The 22,141-nt window shown below is 41.5% G+C and overlaps 1 protein-coding gene across 7 annotated transcripts in view; it reads right to left on the bottom strand.

Annotated features, from left to right (window-relative positions):
- Nucleotides 1-230: 230 nt before the first annotated feature.
- The window catches only part of frem1b (Fras1 related extracellular matrix 1b), an 81,085-nt gene continuing 59,174 nt past the window's right edge, over nt 231-22,141 (bottom strand). For 6 of the 7 annotated variants that reach the window (XM_074636645.1, XM_074636644.1, XM_074636647.1 and 3 more), the window contains 12 exons: nt 15,828-16,248; nt 11,269-11,470; nt 11,026-11,170; nt 8,387-8,516; nt 8,003-8,075; nt 6,605-6,754; nt 3,583-3,926; nt 3,333-3,377; nt 3,083-3,244; nt 2,207-2,325; nt 849-934; nt 231-580 (listed from right to left, as the gene is read on the bottom strand). In XM_074636645.1, coding sequence (XP_074492746.1) covers nt 372-580; nt 849-934; nt 2,207-2,325; nt 3,083-3,244; nt 3,333-3,377; nt 3,583-3,926; nt 6,605-6,754; nt 8,003-8,075; nt 8,387-8,516; nt 11,026-11,170; nt 11,269-11,470; nt 15,828-16,248 — 2,086 coding nt within the window. In that variant the 3' untranslated portion in view covers nt 231-371. Of the gene's footprint in view, nt 581-848; nt 935-2,206; nt 2,326-3,082; nt 3,245-3,332; nt 3,378-3,582; nt 3,927-6,604; nt 6,755-8,002; nt 8,076-8,383; nt 8,517-11,021; nt 11,171-11,268; nt 11,471-15,827; nt 16,249-22,141 lie in introns of those variants that run through there. The other variant, XM_074636650.1, reaches the window with a different exon arrangement.

The raw sequence follows: 22,141 nt of genomic DNA, 5'->3' as shown, positions 1-22,141 counted from the left end.
GGTCCGATCAAAAAGATACATATTTCCTATAGATATACAAGTTCAGTTCATGTGTAGAAGGTTAGCTAGCTAAATCTGGATCAGTCACAGAGCTATGGCTAACTTGGCTCACAATTGTCCACCCTGTTCGAGTGCCTGAAATTGGCTAATATGTTTTCCTGACAGTGCTTGAGTGTTAGAAACGGATTTAAAAACAAATGCTGATTTTATCTGAAATTAAAAGACTCATATTTCACTTTGTGCAGCGTTCTTTATTATGACAAAAATATGAAAACTAATGTACAGAGCAGCATCGTTGCGTATCATTAAATGTGGCTTCAACATGTTCACAGAGGTCGTAGTGATGGAGCCGGTAGCACTATATATGTCTCTCAGTGAGTGTGAGCCGGCGATGAACAGATGAATGTGTGTTGGGTTTCGGGGGAGCAGCTCGTGGAGATCCAGCTTCTGGGGTTTTCAACCAGCACACAGTCCGAGCCCACGTCAGACTCGCCGCGACCTGGCGGCGCCCCCCTCAGTCTGGAGAAGGACACTGACCGACCGTCAGCCCACATCCAGCGCCCCGCACCTCCAGACAGACCTGAGAAACATAAAGAGTTAGCAACAATTACCGTTCGCCTCAGGCTTCAGGTGATTATACACTAATAAAACAGAGCTATGACTGTTATAGTCCATTCCTGTTAATAGCTCCCCCGAAATGTTACACACTGTTTGTACGAGTGGTTCTTGCGTGAGGCCCATCATTTTTTAATTGGGAAATAATGTGACCGTCGTGTTACGTGCACGTTGTTGCATGTTGGATGTGTCACTCAGTCGTTCAGCATGTTGTGATGAAAGCAGCCACTCACCAATCCAAAATGGCTTTCTCCCTGCAAACTTCCACAGCCAGGTCATGTCTCTTCTGGAGCGCACGCTGGTCAGGCTGCTGTTAAACCTGACACACAGACACATGAGTCAAACACACATCTAAGTGGTGTTCACACACTCAAATACAACTAAAGTCAAGTGAAACATGATGCATGTGCAGTCAACTAAACTCAGGTTTCCACCCTGTTGGGCAATGTTTATGCATTTTTATTGTCATTTAAGTTCATTACAGTTAGGCTGGAACTTATTTCCCTGCTCAAGTTACAGTCTTATTCTTTCACAATTGTGATGAAATCTTTGTAAATGAAAATCATATCTGATCATTAAAGTTTAGATTTTTTTCATTTAATTTCATGTTACCCAGCCAGGGGAGGGGGGTAATATTCCGAGAAAATAAATCTGAATTTCCAAGATTATAGTCATTTACAAGGAAAGAAATTGAATATTCTCTGAGATTAAAGTGGCCAATTTCCAATAAAAAAAATTACCACTAATTTGCAGAGTTTATAAAATCGCAAATTTACAACTTTATAAAAACTTGTAGAAATAGTGGAGTGACAAAATAACCTTGCAAGTGAAGCGATGTGGTTCCTTAACAAACCCCCCCCACTAATTTTCATCACCACAGTTTTGCATTGCACTATTTTTCTCATAAATTTATGGTTAAATAATCTTGCAAAATTGTGACTTTTTTCTTAGAAACTTTACACTTTAATCTCAGAAAATATCAGTTTTTTTCTCAAAAATGTACGACTTTAATCTTGGTAATTTTTTTTCAGAATATTGCCCCGATTCCACTGGCTGCGTGATTATTCATTTATTGTACCCCAACGGCACTAATCCGCCATTGTACCAAAAAGACTTAAGGTGGTATTTGGGTGGAATAAACCTTTAATACTACAAGTCGTCAGACATAGAGTAGTATTTGGGTGGAATAAACCTTTAAAACTCCAAGTCGTCAGACATAAAGTAGTATTTGGGTGGAATAAACCTTTAAAAGCATTCTCCAGGGCAGCTTTGGAACTCCCTCCCACAACACATCAGAGACTCTGAATCCCTCTCACTATTTCAGTCCCGCCTCAAGACCCATCTCTTCTCCCCTGCCTACTCAGCGCCCCCCCCATTACCCATTTGTGTTTGTGTGTGTATGAGTGTGCGCCCGTGTGTGTCGTTTGTCTGCTGTTTGTCTCACACTGCTCCCCGTTTATATTTTTAAGCGTCTTTGAGTTCCAGAAAGCGCTATATAAGTTGAATTTATTATTATTATTATTATTAAAACTATAAGTCGTAAGGCATAAAGTAAAAAAATAAAATAAAAGTGTGTTTTTGTGTTACTTACAGCAATGAGCAGCTCCTCTCAGCACTGGCCCAGCTGGCCACAGACGAGCCGACGATGTAACAGCGTCTCCTGTAGTGAGTCCAACCGTCAGGACAAGAGCTGCTGACTGACTTCCCTGTCTGAAAAAAGATACAGAGAATAATCACAACAGAGACAACATTTCAACACTGAACAACCAGCCGTCCACACCATAGACTGTATATAAGAAATGGACATAGTCACCATAACGTCACCAACTGGTTTGTGGACTGCTGTTTTGAAGCACAACTGAATGCTAAATAAGACATTTTCAGGCAACCAAAATGTTACAGTTAACTTTCATGAACTAAAACACACTGTGAAAGGGTTAAAGTTCTAAGACAAAAACACGCACAACTCCCAGACCGGACAACGCCGTGGTAGCAACCTGTCAATCACAAGGTAGCTACGCCCTAAAGCATCCCCTGCTTTATGGTCTATCTGACTCTAAATGGAACCATCATTTACTAAATGAACATCATGCTGTATTGAAGAAGACTTGAAACTAGAGATTGAGACCATAAACTCATGTTTACAATGTTTACTGAGGTAATAAATCAAGAGAGAAGTAGGCTCATTTTCTATCAGACTTCTATACAATCAGACTTCTTTTAGCAACCAGAGGAGTCGCCCCCTGCTGGCTGTTAGAAAGAATGCAGGTTTAAATCACTTCAACATTGGCTTCACTTTTAAGAACCGGAGGCTGTGGCCTGGTCCAAACCACCTAGCAGAGATTTATGTGATTTGAGCAGCTGTCTTGGTGTTTATGCTTCACAAGGAAATATAAAAACAGGACAGTGGAGGGATTGTGTATAAGTCAAGTAGATTTTGATACTGAGATGAACTGTGTGTTTGTACTTTGCGTTGGCGTAGCTCTGGGTGGTGTCTGGGTTCTGGATGATCCATCTGAGGAGAGTCTCTGACTCGCAAGTCCAGCGGGGATCGACTGTGAGGCGACCGGCTCCACCCAGCATCACCCGGCTTCAGCTCCTCCACCCGGAGAGGAGTCAGACTGTGGAACTGATGGAGGAGGAGGAGGAGAACCAGGCAGACATTAACACGGTGGGTGGGTGTTTTTATCTAACTGTGGATAAACAGTGAGTCTTACCATCCAGACCTTCTCCTCAGACCTCCTCTCTCCTGACAGATGGACCTGAACACCAAACACTACAATATCAGCCTTGTACAAAAGATTCACACTGAAACAAATAACACATTGAAGTGCATTTAAACAATTCAGCATGCAGACTAAAATGCTAAATTTCAATAGCAGTGAGGCAATTAGACTGTAAAAATAAAACTTTGAATCAGTACGAGAGAGAGAGATTCTGGCAGCAAAAACTGGTAGAAACACTCACCTTCAATCCTCCATGTCTGACCCTGTGTCCAATGCTCCCAGTGCTCCCAGTGCTCCCAGTGCTCGTCCCAGGCTGCTGCCTGCTGTGGTAGTGGATGTGGCTGTAGCTGCCGGGGTTTGCCTGGTCCTGTGGTTCTCCCTCTCCGTAGTCCAGGTAGGGTCGGCGATTTGGGACGTCGCCTCGCGGAGGGTGAGGCTGGTTCTCCCATAGCAACTCCGCCTCGATGTCGGTAACGGGATCCTCCTCCTCCGGTCCGGGAGGGTCAAGGAGGCGAGGAGGAGGTGGAGAAGGTGAAAGTCGTGTCACGTCTTCCTCCACCCTCAGGTCGTCTGGATTGCACCATCCTAACACACAGCAGAGAGGGTCTTTTTTCTTTTCTTTCTTTCCCAAAACTAATGCAAAATTAAAAAGGTGCTGGATGTAAAAACACAGCAATGAAATCATCATCATGAAAACATCTGAACACATCTGTGACGGAATGCTTAGATAATACATTTAGTGCAAAGGAGATGACTCTTTTTCATTGAAAGAGAGTCAAATACTGAAGACATGAGCAGAAATATTATGAACTATCACTTCAGGAATAATAGACAATTGTATTTTAATATATTGAACTATTGAAGGGTACGGTCATTTTGTAGTCAATGTGAGTTTGTAGGCAGAAACATGTGGTTGAGATTATAGTTCTATGTGGAGGAACTCATCATGTGTAGACCTACATGAGACAGTATGGGGTCCACCTTGACTTAGTAGTCACAATGTATCATACTTGTTTTTATTTTAGTCATGTATGTTTACCTCTCATCTCCTCTTTCCTTCACTTCCTTTTAATTCCCCCTCCCTCCCCTTCTTTCCCTTTCTTTCCCATTTTTTCTCTTTCTGCTCACAGTGACCCTGATGAAGACCTATGTTGGTCGCAACGCGTTGGTCATTTTAAACAATTATTGCCATGTAAAATAAAGGCATTTTCTAATTTTGTTCAAACACTACAGTGTGTCTAGGATTATTTTTGAGGGAGACTTGCATTTTGTACTTTTTTGAGATCATATTCCATCCATGCAATGAGCCCTTCACAAGACTGAATGAGCCCAATACACCTGAAGGATCCAAAGAGCACCTGTATGTGATTACCACAGAGACCCAGCAGCGCTTCTACTCCATTGTCTTCACTGAAAAGACATGTTTTCCCCTTTTATCGCTCATTTCTTCCCATAAAGAAGCCTCCTTACCGCACAAAACACTTTTAGAAAAAACACAAAACTGGCACATAATTATACCTCCGGCCCATCCTGATCTAGACATCAAGATCCCAAATATACATTAACATGCATGAAAAAGAACCAAAAACAACTAGGGCTGTCAAAGTTAACGCCATAAGAACGTATAGCGCAAATTTGTTTTAACACCACTAATTTCTTTAATGCAACTTGAGATTTTTAGGTTGTAGCGGCTCAGTTTTAAAGCTAGGGTGAAGATACTATGATACTGGTATCATATGAAACTAGAAAAACCTAATGAATCCATTGGTACCAACCATGTCATACTAGCTTGTCACGAAGGAGGTTAAATAACGCTCCAAACTTACGTTAAATTTTAGGAAAAACTGGCGTGGCCATTTTCAAAGGGATTCCTTGACCTCTGACCTCCAGATCAGTGAATGTAAATGGGTTCTATGGGTACCCACGAGTCTCCCCTTTACAGACATGCCCACTTTATGATCATCACATGCAGTTTGGGGCAAGTCATAGTCACGTCATCACACTGACACACTGACAGCTGTTGTTGCCTGTTGGGCTGCAGTTTGACATGTTATGATTTGAGCATATTGTTTTATGCTAAATGCAGTACATGTGAGGGTTTCTGGACAATATCTGTCATTGTTTTGTGTTGTTAATTGATTTCCAATAATATTTACAGCCGCAAGCAACAGTTCGCAGTTGATTTGCAAAAATCAAAGCCGCACGTAAGCAAAGTCACTTCGGCTGGTTTAATTCTGATCATTACAATGTATGCAGCCTTTCAGTAATTGTAGAGGCAGTGTCCCGCCAGTCATATTTCTTGGCATTTTGGGGACATGTTTCAACAGATTAATTGTAAATATCCAGTTAGTTTGGTGATTTTGGACAAACTGTGAATGACTTATGGCCAAATTTGTGCCAGGCCAATGCACATGTTTGGCACTGATGGAGCCTCCTTTTGAGTGATTTCAAAATTGTTTTACACACGTGGTTCAACATTGTTATTAAATATATCCTGTGAGTTTTGTATTGATTGGACAAATAATTTCTGATGTATAGTCTGATTTGTGTTATGCCACGCCCATTTTTTTTATTTGTAGTTCCCCCTAGTGTTCGATTTGAATAAAACGTTCAGGGTATGTTTCAGGTACTCTTGTGGACATATCATGAAAGTGTTGTGATTGTTGGCCAAATGGTTGTTGACTTAAGTCTGTTTATGTGCTGAGCCACGCCCTTTTGAAATTCATTGGTTAATATCTTCAAGATGCAATGATATATCAACAAGCTTTATGCCTGGTCCAATAATGATCCACAGAAAATTTGGTAGAAATTGGATCTGTGGTTTAGGAGGAGATGTCAAAAAATTCTTTTTCAAAAAATCCAAAATGGCGGAAAAAATCTAGTTGGCGGACGTTAGCGGTCTAAGAGGCTTTTTTTGGAGAGCACATTCAGCTGGACACGTGTGTCAAATTTCAAGTCAATCGGACTTATGGTGTGATATACACACATTTGCATAAAGCAGCATATTTGCCCACTCCAATGTTGATAAAAGTATTTAATACTTGACAAATCTCCCTTTAAGGTACATTTTGAACAGAACATGAAAACATGAAACTGGCACATAATTATACCTCATCCCCATCCTGATCTTAACATCAAGATCCCAAGTATAAATTGACAAGCATGAAAATTAAGGAAAAACAACGGACATCAACATGAAGCAATTTGTGGTTTTGTAGCACAACTGTATACAGACACGTGATCTGCTCCTGAGAATGCTTTACCTCCTCTGGGGTCGATGATCTCGACACTAGCGGAGGTCCTCTGTCCCACGACGGCGTTTTTGGAGTTTTTCAGGGTGACAGTGAAGGTCTCGTGGTTTTCCTCCAGACCGTCATCTATCAGGTAAATGTTCCAGGTTTTCACACTGACTCCTATACAAGAGACAGGATGGAAACAAGTCACCATCATTCTGATTTTTGTATAGCAGGAGTAACCAGAGCTGCTGAATTTATCCAAAATACAAACATGGATTCAAATTTGCTGAATTTCATCAATGAGTTCTAACAAAATCAACAATCAATCTGAAGCTATCCGATTGGATGTCTCTTACAGCAATGCTCTCTGGGACTTGTAGTTTACTTCTGAAGCAGAATTTTTCTTTTTAAATTCTCACCATTTGTACTGATGATTAAACTAGGAGAGGGTCTGTGTCAGGGAGAACATGTCAGACGTGCTCACTGTGAGCACAGGCTGCCCACAAGGCTGTGTTCTTCCCCATGTGCTATTCTCTCTTTTTACTAATTGAAGTATGAGGATGACATGGCCTTAGTTGGCCTTTTACAGGAAACAGAGCCACTAGGTGAAGCTGCCTATCTGACCCACACTACAGCCCTTCAGACATGGTGTCACACTAGCATTTTATACTGTGCTGCACAAAACAACATCTGATCACAGAACCAGTTTCACTTGATGGCCAACATGTTGAAACTGTGGAACACTTTAAATACCTCGGTACAGTCCTGGACACCCAGGTGAGCTTCTCTGAAAATACAGAGTATATTTTCAAGAGATGCTCACAGCGTCTTTATCTTCTAAGGAAACTTAGTGGCCTCGGTGTCAGCCAGCAGATTTTAGAATTAGTGTACAAAACTATTGAGAGTTTTTTAACCTTTAACCTTCCTGCCTGATACGGTCAACTACACTGTAGACAGAAGAATAAACTGTCTAGGATTGTCTCAATAGCAATTGAGACAACCCCAAAAGCCCCAAAAGCCCTTGACTCAACTTTTTACAGAAAGGACGAGGAAGAAAGCGAGGAGTATCCTTCATCCCAAATGCCATCAATATTCTTAACTCAACACAGTGACTGAGCAGATCTGAGCCACAGACACTGACATGAACTGTTTTAATGTGTAACATAACCTGATAACCTGTCTATGTCTCTGTTTTTTACTAACTGCTGTCTGGTTTTTAATGTCTGTTGTTTTCTCTGTTTGGTGAGCTGAAGACAAATTTCCACCCTGGTGGACAGTAAAGTTTTATTGTATTGTATTGTATTGTATTGTAATTTATTGTTTCGTGTCCATCACAGTTTTGAAATGATGTCACAGAGAGTCTCCTGACAGTGTCTAAGTTAACTGAAACAGAGTAGACCTGAACAGAGTCCAGTAGAGTCAAACCTGGGTCAAACTGGATGAGACCGGCTGTGCTGTGAGTGAAATCTCTGCCGAGTTTGGCCGATCCTTCCTCCACCTGCACAAACAGAGACATAAAACAAACACTGAGCACTGACTTATTAACTTCATTATTAAGTTGGGTTGATTTCCGGTTTTGGCGGTACAGTCTTAAACCGGTTTGATTTTATGCAAACAGGCTGAACCGACATTTGTCATTATGACACGTTCTGGAAAATTAAAAAGTAGCCGACATCAGCAACCTGTGCAGACGGCGTCACAGTGCTAAATACAGCTTTTATTGCATTAGTAATAAGCAATATGACAACGTGATCTGCAGCAGCAGCTGACAGAGTCTAGAGACGGTGGAGGAAGGCGTCACACTTGTACCTGGATAGCAACATACGCCGGGTCGACGCTCTTCCCGCTACGTTGGATCTGGATCTGAAGCGTCCCTGAGGTCTCACAGGTTCTGTAGCAGGTCGCTGACAACTCCACCCGAGACCAGGACAGCTCCAGTCTGCAGGAGACACTCAGCTGAATCCTTCATATACTGAACACACACTGCTGTATTTGAGCTACCCTATAATAGAAGCAGTATATAAAGGAATTGAAAGCTGCAGCAGTGTTGAATACATTAATGGATTAATCATTAGAATCCAATAATATATATTCTGAAATGGGTATAAATGAGTACTTTTACTTTTGGTACTTTAAAGGGACTGTTTGTAACTTTTTACAGGTATAAATCTACCGGGTCGGGATCCCATGTTCGCTCGCGTATGCGCGCTCGCGTATGCGCGCTCGCGTATGGCTACGCTGTTCAGACCGCTCCTCTGCCTGCTTGTCTTCACTCACACAATGCGAGCGTTCTCGCTCCACCTCACGATCATGCACGCTCATTACACACTGCAGAAGAGTTAGTTTAACTCTGAGAATATCTAGTGAATGTACAGTGGACGTTTGTGCAGAAATAACTGGTCGGGAGACCGGCTGGAGGGAACGGAGCCCCGCTGCCAGAGGCTGAAGCATGAAAAGCCAACACTAGTATCAGCAGTGATTCATGGAGAGACCTTCGTCTGGTCAGCTAACATTACTGCCAAGCAGCTGAAATATAGAGTGATATTGTGCTTTTAGCTGACGTGTGTCGCCTCACTGTGTTGAACGATGCTCGTTCATGTCTATGTAGAGCGAGCAAAGCGAGAGCCTGACGCTGACTTTAGTTGACTTAACGGCCACAGGTGTCGCTGTTAACAAGCATTTCTGAAAGTTACAAATGGTCCCTTTAAGTATATTTTGATGCTAAGACTTTTAATTGTTTTTTGAATGAAACAGAGTATTTCTCCACTGTGGTATTGCCACTGTGGTATTGCTACTTCAACTTAAGTAAAAGAGTACTTCCTCTTATGCCGGGATCAGACTACACAATATTTTTGTCTTTGACGATGGTCACCATGTCAGATCTAACGATCACAGCGCCATAAACTCTTTCAGCGTCTTGGTCGGGTGACTGGCAAGACTACACGTATGACCACGACCAATCACGGCACGTCGTATTCCACGATCGTGCGCGAGTTCAGACATCATCGGGGAGGCGGTTGAAGCAACTGTCAATGCTTGGGTAATGATAATTTAGCATATTCCCGCAATTAGGACTGGGGATATGCCAGCATAGATAGCATATCATAGCATATCTACTCACCTGGTTGATGAAGTGTTTCCGCTATTTCTCGCCAACATTTGTCTTTTTTGACTCTGTCATGGTAATCCCTCGACGTAACGTCAAATAGGCAGTGGGGGGGGGGGGGGGGGGGGGGGGTACAGTTGCCACAACTCAATGAATTTTTCGTCAGTTTGGTTGTCCCACCTAACAGCAGCAAACTTGGCATTCCTCCTCCTTTTCTCCATGTTTGTTTATTAACAAGTGACCTGACTACGACTGCGCGCTGGAGAGAGCACCCGATTGGTCAACGCCAAGGAACACGTCGTTGGAGATGTCACACAGGCTAGACTTTTCCTCGGAGTGTGGTGGGGCGTCCTAGACGTGGCGTCGGTTGTCGTGTACCATGACACACTACACGAGATAAGAGGATCGATTTGCGCACACAACACTCATTTATCGTTCCCGATCCCCTTCTGACAGCCGTGTCGTTGTAATCGGGCTGATATTGTGTAGTCTGATCCCGGCATTAAAGCAGCAGTGGGTAGAAATGGAGCAAACATGATTAAAAAAGTTATTTTTTATAAAACGGTCACTATATCCTGACAGTAGTGCATGAGACCGATAATCTGAAAAGAATCACGTGTCTCTGTGTCCTCCAGTGTCCTCCGGTGCTCCTAATGACATCTGCAAGATTTCACAGACCGGAGGAAAACAACCAATCAGAGCCGAGCTGGAGTCTGCCGTCTCTGAGCAGCTGTCAATCACTCGTAAACTCTGATCAAACGGTCAAACTACGCAGCGCTGATCAAATATGAATCAATATTCTGTTACTGTAATGCCTATTTCTCTCCTCAGATGTTCTCAGAATCATCTTGTAGTGTACTGTTTAGCTCTAAAATGAGAAAGTTTGTGACCTGGCAGCCATGTTGAGATCAGTTGAGGAAATATCAAGCACCGCCCACCGCCAAACTTTCTAATTTTACAGCTAAAGAGTACATCGGAGTTTGCGAGTGATTGACAGCTGCCTCCGTTGAAAAAACAGCCAATAGGAACGCTCTCTCTGAAATGACCTGTGATTGGCCAAAGTCTCCCGTCACGGGCTAGATGTTCCAAAGTCGGAAAACAGAGCCATGAGGAGGAGCAGAAGTCTAGTTTTCTCTCAGAACACTTGAATTACAATATGCTGAAAGGTCATTATGGAATTTTTGCCCAATGGTACCAAAAACATTCTGTCTACTGCAGGTTTAAGCTGTATCATATTTGTCTTATTAGAGTGCTCAACACTGACTGGACCAAGTCCCATCTAATAAATGAACACATTTAGGTTCCTGTGCATCAGTCGTATCCTTTCCTTTTACAAACCTACATGTCGGGCAGCATAGTGTTTCCTGCCGGGTCGGTGAGGCGGAACTGGAAGCTGTCGGCCGTCACCTCCATGTCGGACGGGAGGACAAACACCACAGCACGCTGGTCCACGTCCCGCTGGGTGAAACGACCTTTGATGTAAGCTCCTGGCAGGATGGCAAGTTTCAATCCAACTGAACATACAGTATATGTATCCATATCTAATATATCTGTTACTGCAGCTTTCAACTGACACACAGCCCACCTGTGAGAGCGTTCTCCAGGTAGCCAAAGTATGGCGGCCTGCTGATGGAGAACTCCAGTACCTCTGTGGGACTGTCGGGGTCGGAGGCCTGCAGGTGTTTGGAAGTGATGAAGATGCCGTAACGCCCGTTGCCCAGATCCACCACCGTGCTGGGACTCCGTCTGGTGGTCAGACTGGGAGGTAACCTGTCCACCCGGTCCACCTGGACACAACAGGAGACCTTTATTAAAAAAACATTTAGTGCAGGAAGAACGGAGGAGATCTGACGGTCTGAGTGAATAATCTGGTTTTACTACAGTTATTTTGTGATGTATAAAAGATATGGACACAAAGTTTAAATGTAGGAAATCTCAGAGAGAAGTAACTAAATACATTTACTGCAGAACTGTACTTTAATTCAGTGGTTCTGGTACTTTAGACTTTTTACTCCTTTTTATTTATTTAGCAGATAAAGTTATTGGTTACTTAGCAGATTGAGTTTCTTTGAAAAGTTTTGGAGGTTGTAGCTGGCTCAGTTTTAAAGCTAGAAGATACTAGTATCATATGAAAGTAAAAAAACCTAAGGAATCCATTGGTGCCAACCATGTCATACTAGCTTGTATGTAACACTCCAAATGTATGCAAAATTTTGACGAGGAAAAACTGGCATGGCCACTTTCAAAGGAGTCCCTTGACCTCTGACCTCGAGATATGTGAATGAAAATGTGTTCTATGGGTACCCATGAATCTCCCCTTTACGCCTCATCCACACTGGGAACGTCAGGAGCGCGTGGCGACTGTGTCACGTGGTGGCTGCGTGAGTCAGGCGTCGGGTGTTCAGACCAGCTGCATTTCAGCTGCGTGTCAGCTGCTGCAGCTGCTGCTGTCAGCCCTTTCTTTCTACATAGATTTTGCCTTTTAATGGCCATTTCATTTCATTATAAATATCATTTATATTTAATTTAGACAGAGAAAGGTTAAGAAACGTGTGGTAATTTGTAAATAATAGTTATAATCCACAATTAAAACCTAGTACTATATTCATTCATGATGCTCTCCAAGTCACTGCATGTTCAAGAACACTGTCCGGCACATATTTCAGAATAAAAGCCTTGTGTTAACAAATGAAGGAATTCTGTCCACAGAAAAAACTTGAGGGCTTTTATTTTGAAATGAAGCAGGAGGTGTTGATTTAAAAATAAGTGTTTATTTTTTTTAATGTCCATAACATATTCTACAGATAGACATGGAAACTGTAATAATCTTGCTATGATGTTAATATACAGTCAATAGATCACCTTCACTGTCTGTTGTTGCTGTGAAGCGCGCTTGGCACGCGTCAAAAATAGGCGAGACCTCTATTTGTTTTTTATTTGCATGCTATATATTTGCACTCTTTCCCACTTTGTACTGCTACTGCTGAACAATAAATAAAGTTTTATCTTATCTCATCTTATAATAAGATCTGCAAAGTAATTACTGTCTCCAGCTGTCAGATACTCCCCTAATATTTCATTGTGAAGTGTTGTTGAAGAGAAGCAGAAAGTCTCACAACATGTTAATACATCATTAAAGATGTTCCTATTATTCTGTCCACCAGCTATATGAATACAGAAAGAGAGATAAAAAGACAGACAACAAATCTCTGTCACGGTTCAGCTCTCCAGTATATTTCTGACCTGCTCTCTGACTATACCCGCAGCAGATCTCTCAGGTCTGCAGACAGTGGCTTTTTGTGTGTGTGTATGTAGATATTGGGTGCATGTATAAATATGTTTTTTTTCTTCTCTTTATTGTTATACCACTGTGTTGCATATGCTTGATTTTATTTTTGTAATGCCTTTTATTTTAAAATGTAAAGAAGTTTCTTTGTAATGAAATGTGCTCTATAAATAAAACTGCCTGCTAAATTCATTTTTATTTGTATTGTTTTTATTTCTTGTGGCTTGTTCATATTTAGTTAAATGCTGACAGAGTTTGTTAAAAAACAAAAATATAATCCACAATTATTTTGATAACCTTAAAAAACATTTATGGAGCAAAAATGCCAAACATTTATTGCAAACGCACAGATGAAGTGCTTTTTGTAATATCCAGTGGTGGAGGAAGTATTCAGATCCTTTACTTATGTAAAAGTACTAACACCAAGTTAAAGTCCTGCATTGAAAAGTATAATCGTATAATCAGGAAAATGTACTTCATTAAAATAATGAAAATCAGCAAATCTTCCCGTTTGTGAAGCTGGAACCATGAAATGTTTTCACATGGAAAATGACTCAAACCATTTAAAATAGTTAAATGTCTGTCAATTGACTAATTGTAATCGACTAATTGTTTCAGCTGTACTTGTAGAAATTATTAAGGAGTTTCATTTATAAAAAAACGTATTTTCTAAACTCTTTGTATGTTTTGCATGAAAACATGTGAATGTGTAAAGTAACTAAAGCTTTCAGATAGATTTAGTGGAGTAGAAGCAAAATACTCAAGGAAGTATAAGTGTCTCAAATTTGTACTTAAGTACACTACTTGAGTAAATGTACATTCCACCACTGTTAATATCACAGTACACTAAGTATATTTGGGTTTTGGACTGTTGGTCAAACATATAAGACATTTAAAGACGTCACCTTGAACTCTATTTTCGGACATTTTATGAACTAAACTATTTAATAATCTATAAGGAAAATAACTGTCTGTGCAGCCTAAAATCTAAATATAACAACAGTTGAATAATCACAGAATTTCAACAAATAATACCCATTTTTAAAGTATATTTACATGAATAAATGCATCCAACATGGCCTAATTCATTCGTCTGTGTGTCAAACAGTAAGACCTTTAATTCCTTTAACAACAAAAGGGTACTTTTACTAATTAAGGATTTTTATTGCTGTTTTTTTTAACACTTTATGTGAATAGAAGGCAGAAATAACCTGATTTCTTTTCTTCTTCTCTGATGTTACTGACTTTAAATAGCTGTTTGATCCCCAGAGTTATGACCTGTGTGTGTGTGTGTGTGTGTGTGTGTGTGTGTGTGTGTGTGTGTGTCAAATATTTATAAAGCCTTTAAATACTCTCACACACACACACACACACACACACTAAAATCTCTTCATACACACATAAAAAACACAAAGCAAATATACTTGCATACTGTACATATCACACACACACACACACACACACACACACACACACACACACACACACACACTAGCCAACACATTGTCCAATCACAACCAGCCTTCAGTCTACTAGTTTACTTGAGTATTTCCATTTTATGTCACTCTATACATCTACTCTACTACATCTCAGAGGGAAACTTTTAACTTCATACTACACTACTACATGCATTTAAATTCAAAATTCGAATTATTAATACAAAATACAATCAACTAATACATTATGGTGTATAATTATAGATCAAACTACTACTGAGTGATGAACACATTAATGCATCAATAATTATAATCCAATAATATCATATAGTAATTAGTAGTTTTACTTTTGCTACTTTAAATAAATGCAAATACTTTGTGCTTTTACTTAAAGGAACAGTGTGTAACATTTCGGGGATTATTAGCAGAAATGGAATATATTATTCTTGTAACAGGAGAGACTTCAGAGACCAGGTCCAGAGCATACTGGAGCACACAGATTTAAGACAATCAACTTTATTAGAAGACTAGCGTTTCGACGCCAACTGCGTGTTCATCAGAGTCAGACCGATCTGAGACTCACATTCTCTTAAATAACCTACCCTAGTTGGGTAACAGCTGCATGTAGGCATGGTAAACAATCATACATCAGTTCCCTATAAAATAATCTTTTACAAATGAACTCAAGCTTTACAAAAACTGGAAAGTAGAACATAGCCTCTCCTGTTACAAGACTGAACCTATTCTGTGAGCACCGAACAGGCTTACTATTCCTTGTGAAACGAGTGAAGCGCATCTAACTATATACACAAATATAACATTCATAACTGTGTGTAGTGTATAATCACCTGAAAATAAGAATGGTTGTTTTCGTTAGCTTTGAATGAGTCCTTCATATCTACATCTATACAGGGAGCGGGTCCTCTTCATGAAGTCTGCCAAGTTTCTACAGTAGCCCTGTACGGACAAACCAAACACTGGCTCAAGACAGAGCCTTTCAGAGGTTTCACGTTACCTGAAGGCCACCGTAGTTCTTCGGCACGTGAGCCGCAGAGCGCAAAACTGTGGTACCGCCAGCCGCCGACGGACTTCTGTTGCACCTATAGTAGTATTATTATGGTAAGGATGTGTTACTACGGTTTTGTACTCTCATGTTACTGCAGTCTTGGAAAGGGAGGAGTGAGTGGAGGGGTACTCAGTTGGTTGCAATCTGCAACCACACCACTAGATGTTGCCAAATCCTACTCACCTTTAAGTAAAATTCTGAATGCAGGACTTGTACTTGTAGTGGACTATTGTCACAGTGTGGTATTAGTACTTGAGATCTGAGTACTTCTTCCAGCTCAGCACATGGTTTGAGATGTGTGTGGAGGAAATAGAAAACTATATGATTGTATGAGGTGTGATGTGTGTGTTGCTCACCTGTATGTTAAAGACATTAGGGTCCTCCCTCAGCTGTCCAAACTCAAGGTACCCTCTGTTGTTCCCGTCGGTCGGCAGGAAGTAGAACCTGTCCACGTCCGCCGGGCTGCCAGGGTTGTGTCGGTAAGCCAGGTTCAGCTCGTCAACGTCCATCTGGGTTAACGCCGCCGGCAGCGACAGCGGGACTCCTCTCAGCAGCAGTTTGCCGTAGCGTGGCAGCTGCGTGATGACGAAGCTAAGGTTGGCGACGGCGGTGTCAGGGTCGGTGAGCTGCAGCCGGTCGGAGGTGATAGTCTCCGTGGAGCCGTCCTGCAGCCGGAGGCCCGTGTTGTGGTGGATGGTCGGCGGGATGCGGTCGCGGTGCTCAATGGTGAAGTGGAGGGTGCCGCTGCGGGACGAGTCGCCGTTGGTGACGACAAAACTGTGAAGACAAAGTTTAGTTAGAAACCGATGCTGTTTATTAATCTATCATTATGTTTGTGTGTATAGCCTTTAACTACTCATCAATTTCAAACAAGTTATTTATGAGTCACACAACTAATACAAATCATAAATCTGTTGCTAAGAAACATCTGTAGCAGCGTCCAATCAGAAGAATTTTTTCTCTTCCACGAATCAAAGTCTGAATCATAATTTATCAAACAGAAATACCAAATATAAGCAGTTTAAATGGACCAAAAAGCAGAATAAACGTTTCTGTCTCTCCAGAATTAAAGGTAGTTTTCAATTGTGTCATTTCATACGTATTTATTTATGTGTTTATACAGATGTTTTTCTTAAAGATTAAAGATTCGTTAAAATCTCTTCAGCTTGTGTTAACTACAGGACTTATTCCAGGCATCTTACTAAAAACCCATTCAAAAGACCTATTGACTTCCAGACGAGGGAACCAGAAGTGATAAAATGCTAACTCATTTCTGGGTTTTAGGACTCATTCCTGTAGCACTCTATATAAGAGAAAGTTTCCAAACAAGCCACCATGTTAATCCGGTTTGAAATCCGGGAGCAGACCATGGAGCAGCACGTACCGTCGCCAGCTGTTTGTGGGTGCGGTAAATAGGCTTGGGCGAGACAACGAGATTACCGTTAGACACGATATTGATTGGCCACGATAATGGTCCTCACGTGTCCACGATAAGAGAATGATATTAAATGATGTTGAATACAGGGATTCTGCCAGTATACTGCAAGCCCGGCAGGCCTGAGATGACTCCTCGCCAGGCAAAACATTGGGGAATTAGAGTATGTATTTTTAAGATGTTTTTTAAACTAAAATGTGTTATACAAATAGCAAAGTCCTTCAAGGATTAACTCAGTGCGTAGGTTGTGTGCTTAATGGTAGTGAGTATCGGTGTTTGCGGTCAAGAGAGAGACAGAGAGAGCGAGGGAGCGTGTGTGTGTGACGGTGAGAGGAAGTCAGCTGTAACTCGCTGTGAGCGTAGCGGTGTGTACAGTTCAGACCGTCAGTGAATAAATGCTACAACTCCTCAAGACACAAGCCAAGTTCCAGTGCCTTGTAGGATTTTTCCACATAACTCGGTGCGTCAGGCCAGCACGGCAGGGATTTACGTCTCCATTACAACAGTTACCCGCTACTCAAAGAAATGGCTGTAAAACAGTGATAAACACATTTCATTTCCTATATTCTTCACAATAAAAGTCCCCCGTCATTTTGTTATTTAAAAGCTTTTATTATGAAGCAGCAAAATCAGAAAATGTTGGGTTTTCATCAGCAGCAACTTAACACGACTCCTATGCAGCTGAAAAGCGTAAAAGTAAAATAAAGCAGATATTTGAAAGTACAAACAGTGAAGGAGATTCAGTTAGAAACTACAAAAGTAGTGAAAGCTGAACACACATCGTCTTTCTCTCTGATCTCCTGCACGCTTGTTTGAGGGGGAGAAGGGGACGGGGGGTCATTGGCGATTCTTTGGTTTTAAACCAAAGAAAAAGGAGATCCGAAGAACGGGAACGAAGTGATTTGTAAACTGTGCAATAAACAAGTCAGGACTAAAGATGAAAACGCCACAAATCTCCACTCTCATCTTAAAACTCACCATCCAGAATACGCCAGTCGGCCACCGACTCCCTCTACAGAGAGCAGCCGGACCAGAACTCCTCCCACGGTGAGCAGTCAGCCCTCAATCAGAGGTAACAACATATAAACAGTGGCGAGACTGTATGAGGACAGTTACTAGTCACCAGCTGATTGATCTGAGTTATTGATCTCAGCATGTCATGGTGTAAAATAGCGCTAACTGTCTAAACATTGTGGCCACTTATGTATTGAGACGTATGTGTCTCCAGTCCATAGATATTTATATCTACGGGCACAGCTTTTTTTGGACAATAATATCGTATATCGTCTTTTTTCTTAAAGCAATATCGTCAGTAGGGAAATTTCAATATCGCCCAACCCTAGCGGTAATCATTTCCACGGTAACAACAGACTTCACCAATCAGAGACGTTGCGGTTACACTTAGGATTGTGGGTAGTGTAGTACTTCTCCATGGCTGTATTCAAAACCGCACACTATACTAGTAGTACGTACTGATTTGGCCAAAATGTAGTATGTAGTATGTGGTATGTAGTATGCGAACAAAAGCAAAATCTACAGTATACCAAAAATACTGATTTACCGATACTGATTTGGAAAAAATCTCCAGTCTGCATCGGACCAGTCTACCTCACCTACTGTATCCCACAATGCAAAGCGCTGGACTGCTACAGGCTACGGTTACAACAACAGAAGCCAAACACGGCTCGTTTCTTACATTTTTTGTAGCTATTTCATCACTAAATTCCCTTCTGCAAGTTTTTGAGGCGAGAAATCAACTGTGTAGATTTAGAATATCAGCAGTTTTACAAAGTTAGATGGCGAATCGAACATTTGTTCAACCGTGGTCGGAGTTTAGAAGCTCGCTAGCTAGCGCCTGCCGGGGTCGCTGCCAGCCAGCCGGGTAGTCACGCTCACAGACAGTCATGCTCACAGACCGCTCTCTAGAGACCGGTCTGTAGACGAGAGGCTTTATTTCCTTGTTGAAGAGGATAGTTTGTTTAAATATCACATCACTGATGTCCATTATAAATTAACAGGAACCTGTGATCATCTGACTTTTTTGGAGTTGAAAAGCTGACAAATTGCCCGCCGGCATAGCTCGCTGGAGAGCCGGCCACAGGGCAGCAGAGTGGAGAGGGAAGAGGAGAGAGAAGAGGAGAGGGAAGAGGAGAGGGAAGAGGAGAGAGAAGAGGAGAGAGAAGAGGAGAGGGAAGAGGAGAGAGAAGAGGAGAGAGAAGAGGAGAGAGAAGAGGAGAGAGAAGAGGAGAGGGAAGAGGAGAGAGAAGAGGAGAGAGGAGAGGGGAGAGGGAAGAGGAGAGAGAAGAGGAGAGAGAAGAGGAGAGGGAAGAGGAGAGAGAAGAGGAGAGGAGAGAGAAGAGGAGAGGGAAGAGGAGAGAGAAGAGGAGAGAGAAGAGGAGAGGGAAGAGGAGAGAGAAGAGGAGAGGGAAGAGGAGAGAGAAGAGGAGAGAGAAGAGGAGAAGGAAGAGGAGAGGGAAGAGGAGAGAGAAGAGGAGAGAGAAGAGGAGAGGGAAGAGGAGAGAGAAGAGGAGAAGGAAGAGGAGAGGGAAGAGGAGAGGGAAGAGGAGAGAGAAGAGGAGAGGGAAGAGGAGAGAGAAGAGGAGAGGGAAGAGGAGAGGGAAGAGGAGAGGGAAGAGGAGAGGGAAGAGGAGAGAGAAGAGGAGAGAGAAGAGGAGAGGGAAGAGGAGAGAGAAGAGGAGAGAGAAGAGGAGAGACAAAAAGAGCAGCCTCTGACTGGTCAGACAGATTCCTGCTGAGACAACATGACTCTTTTAACATTCCTCTAATATCTGGAGGGAGATCAGTCCTCTGTTTAGTTGCTAAATATCACAGAAACTTAGAAACTAACATTCACTGGGACATTGTTTAGTCCCGGTGTCACGTAGTCAGTCTTTTTCAGGATTCGCATTCAACTCTCACTAACAAACACGCCACGCCAAAGTCTTCCCTAGTGGCGTTCGGGTGGTTCCGCCACGAGTTGCCTCAAATCATTTCCCTCTCACCAACTAGGCCCGCCCCCAAGCCTAAGCAGCCAATCATTATAGCCCATCCTTAATGACTTATGACAGACAGTTAGACCGTGACACTTAGATCTCGAAAGTTGAGCTCTAATCGCTGCTTGACGCTCAGTAGATGTGTGTACAGTAGGCTGACAGGAACTGAATGACTTACGTCATAGAAAATATTTCATTTAACATAAGGAATTTGTCAGGTATGGCTTTGGCTTATTATCCTAGTTTAAGGTTAATACTTGTAGAGAGGTCCCTGTATAATAAATGTACAATGAAATGTCTTCCTCTGTTTTAGCGATCATGTTTTCAGTCTATAGGCTACCACTATCACTGCTACTGATATTACTATTATGTTCTTACTAATAAGAGCAATCAGAATAACAGGCAAATAGTAGTACATAAATAAATAATGGTAACAATAAATATTAGCATAATAATATCAGTTATGACCTGAATTTATTGAAATAATGGTGATAATACAGTAGTTATAAAAAACGAAATAATTTAACAGCGTAATTGTTAACAAAGACATGATATTAGTTTTATTGTTTACAATATTAGACACATCAGTTTTAAAACGTATCGTACATTTCATGTTTTAAACACGATATCATGTAAGATATGAACATCAATAAGCTAACATCAACTTATATTGATTAGCTAACAATAACGAACGTTAGCTAGCTCTTATCTGACGTTACGGAAGCAAACATTTTGTAAAGATGTAACGTTAACTTTAACAGTTGATAATGTGAAAAATGCTTAAAGGAAAACGTGATATGAGAGTACTAGTTTTTAATAAAGACCTAATAATTGATTGAATCCACCATATCGAAAGACAGATCGCTAATCCATGAACCGGAAGCAGTGACGTTAATGTATTTAACAGTTTTTCACCAAATCTTTGAGAAAAGAAAAAATGGTAACGTTAATTTAACGTTACTCCTCGTAGATCATAAACGTTTGAATATAAAACAACTCGTTGAAATCGGTTGAGAAATGTAGACGTTATAGTGATTTTCATCCAGGAAAACGACAGCTCTTGCCTGGGCAAATATGACGTATGATCCAGGAGTCAATGCGGTGTCTATCTATATACTGTCTGCTATGCCCACAACTCTATGGAAGTGAAATACTAAATGAGTGGAGTAGCTCCTTTAGGCTGTTAAAGTAAATTTTAATTCCAGCCTTTTTTGCTAATTGTTTTTTTACAAAATACATTTAGAAATACATTAAAAAAAATAAGAACAATAAGTGTTCATGTGGAGTTTGATTATACAATATTTACAGTAATTAATCTCATGACTTTCTCTTGATTAACACTGATAGCAGCTTCAGTCATCCATCACTCACATAAAGGCCTGTTCTCATTTGTAGACACACACTGCTCATTTTTCAGGTCCACTGCACTGTCAATTGTCACTATAGAGTGTGTGTGTGTGTGTGTGTGTGTGTGTGTGTGTGTGTGTGTGTGTGTGTGTGTGTGTGTGTGTTTTGTCCTCTCAGCCCTCTGCCAACACAATCTGCCTCTGAGCCCTGCAGCTGACTAACTGCCCCAGGCCTCAGCACACCGGCCACCACACACACACACACTCAGAGGCAGGTCCTGATGTAACATCTGGCTCTGATGTCGGCCATATTTGCCCAGGGATGGCGCTCTGGCCGTCGTCGTCGTGCCAACGCTTTTGTTATTCTCCTAGTAATGCCCATTCATCATCTGCTGTCACACAGCAGACACACACTCAGGAATGATGCACAGGTGTGTGTTCTTCAGATGGGGCCACACTAACATCCTGCTCTGTCCTGATACAACACACACATCAAATGATTTCATCTTCTTTTCACTCATATACAACAAAGATTTAAAAACATGATGATGAAATACACCGCCAGTCCAGCCCAGTCTCACAGCAATGCGTGAAAGTGCAATGTTGAATCAAGTAATGGTTTTCCATACTCTGAAATATGCTCTGAGGTAGTGACGTAGTATAAAAAGTGAGAAAGACCACTTATGGTGGGTTTGTGGAAAAGTGGATGGGTCCAACAAACACTGGACTTTCAACCAGGACACCTGGTAAATTAGATTAATGACGTTTGTCACGTGTTTTGTAGTGATTCTTTGTTTCCTGCACTGATGTTACGTTGTTTCTGTACGTGTTTTACTTATCTTACATACTTATTTTAAGCCCAACCATGAAGTTTTCCCTTAACTTAACCAAGTGGT

Source organism: Sebastes fasciatus, chromosome 5 (genome assembly GCF_043250625.1).
Source record: "Sebastes fasciatus isolate fSebFas1 chromosome 5, fSebFas1.pri, whole genome shotgun sequence".
In the NCBI taxonomy this organism is placed as follows: Eukaryota; Metazoa; Chordata; class Actinopteri; order Perciformes; family Sebastidae; genus Sebastes; species Sebastes fasciatus.
The sequence above is the reverse complement of the archived record's forward strand: the minus strand, read 5'-3'. Positions and strand labels throughout refer to the sequence as shown.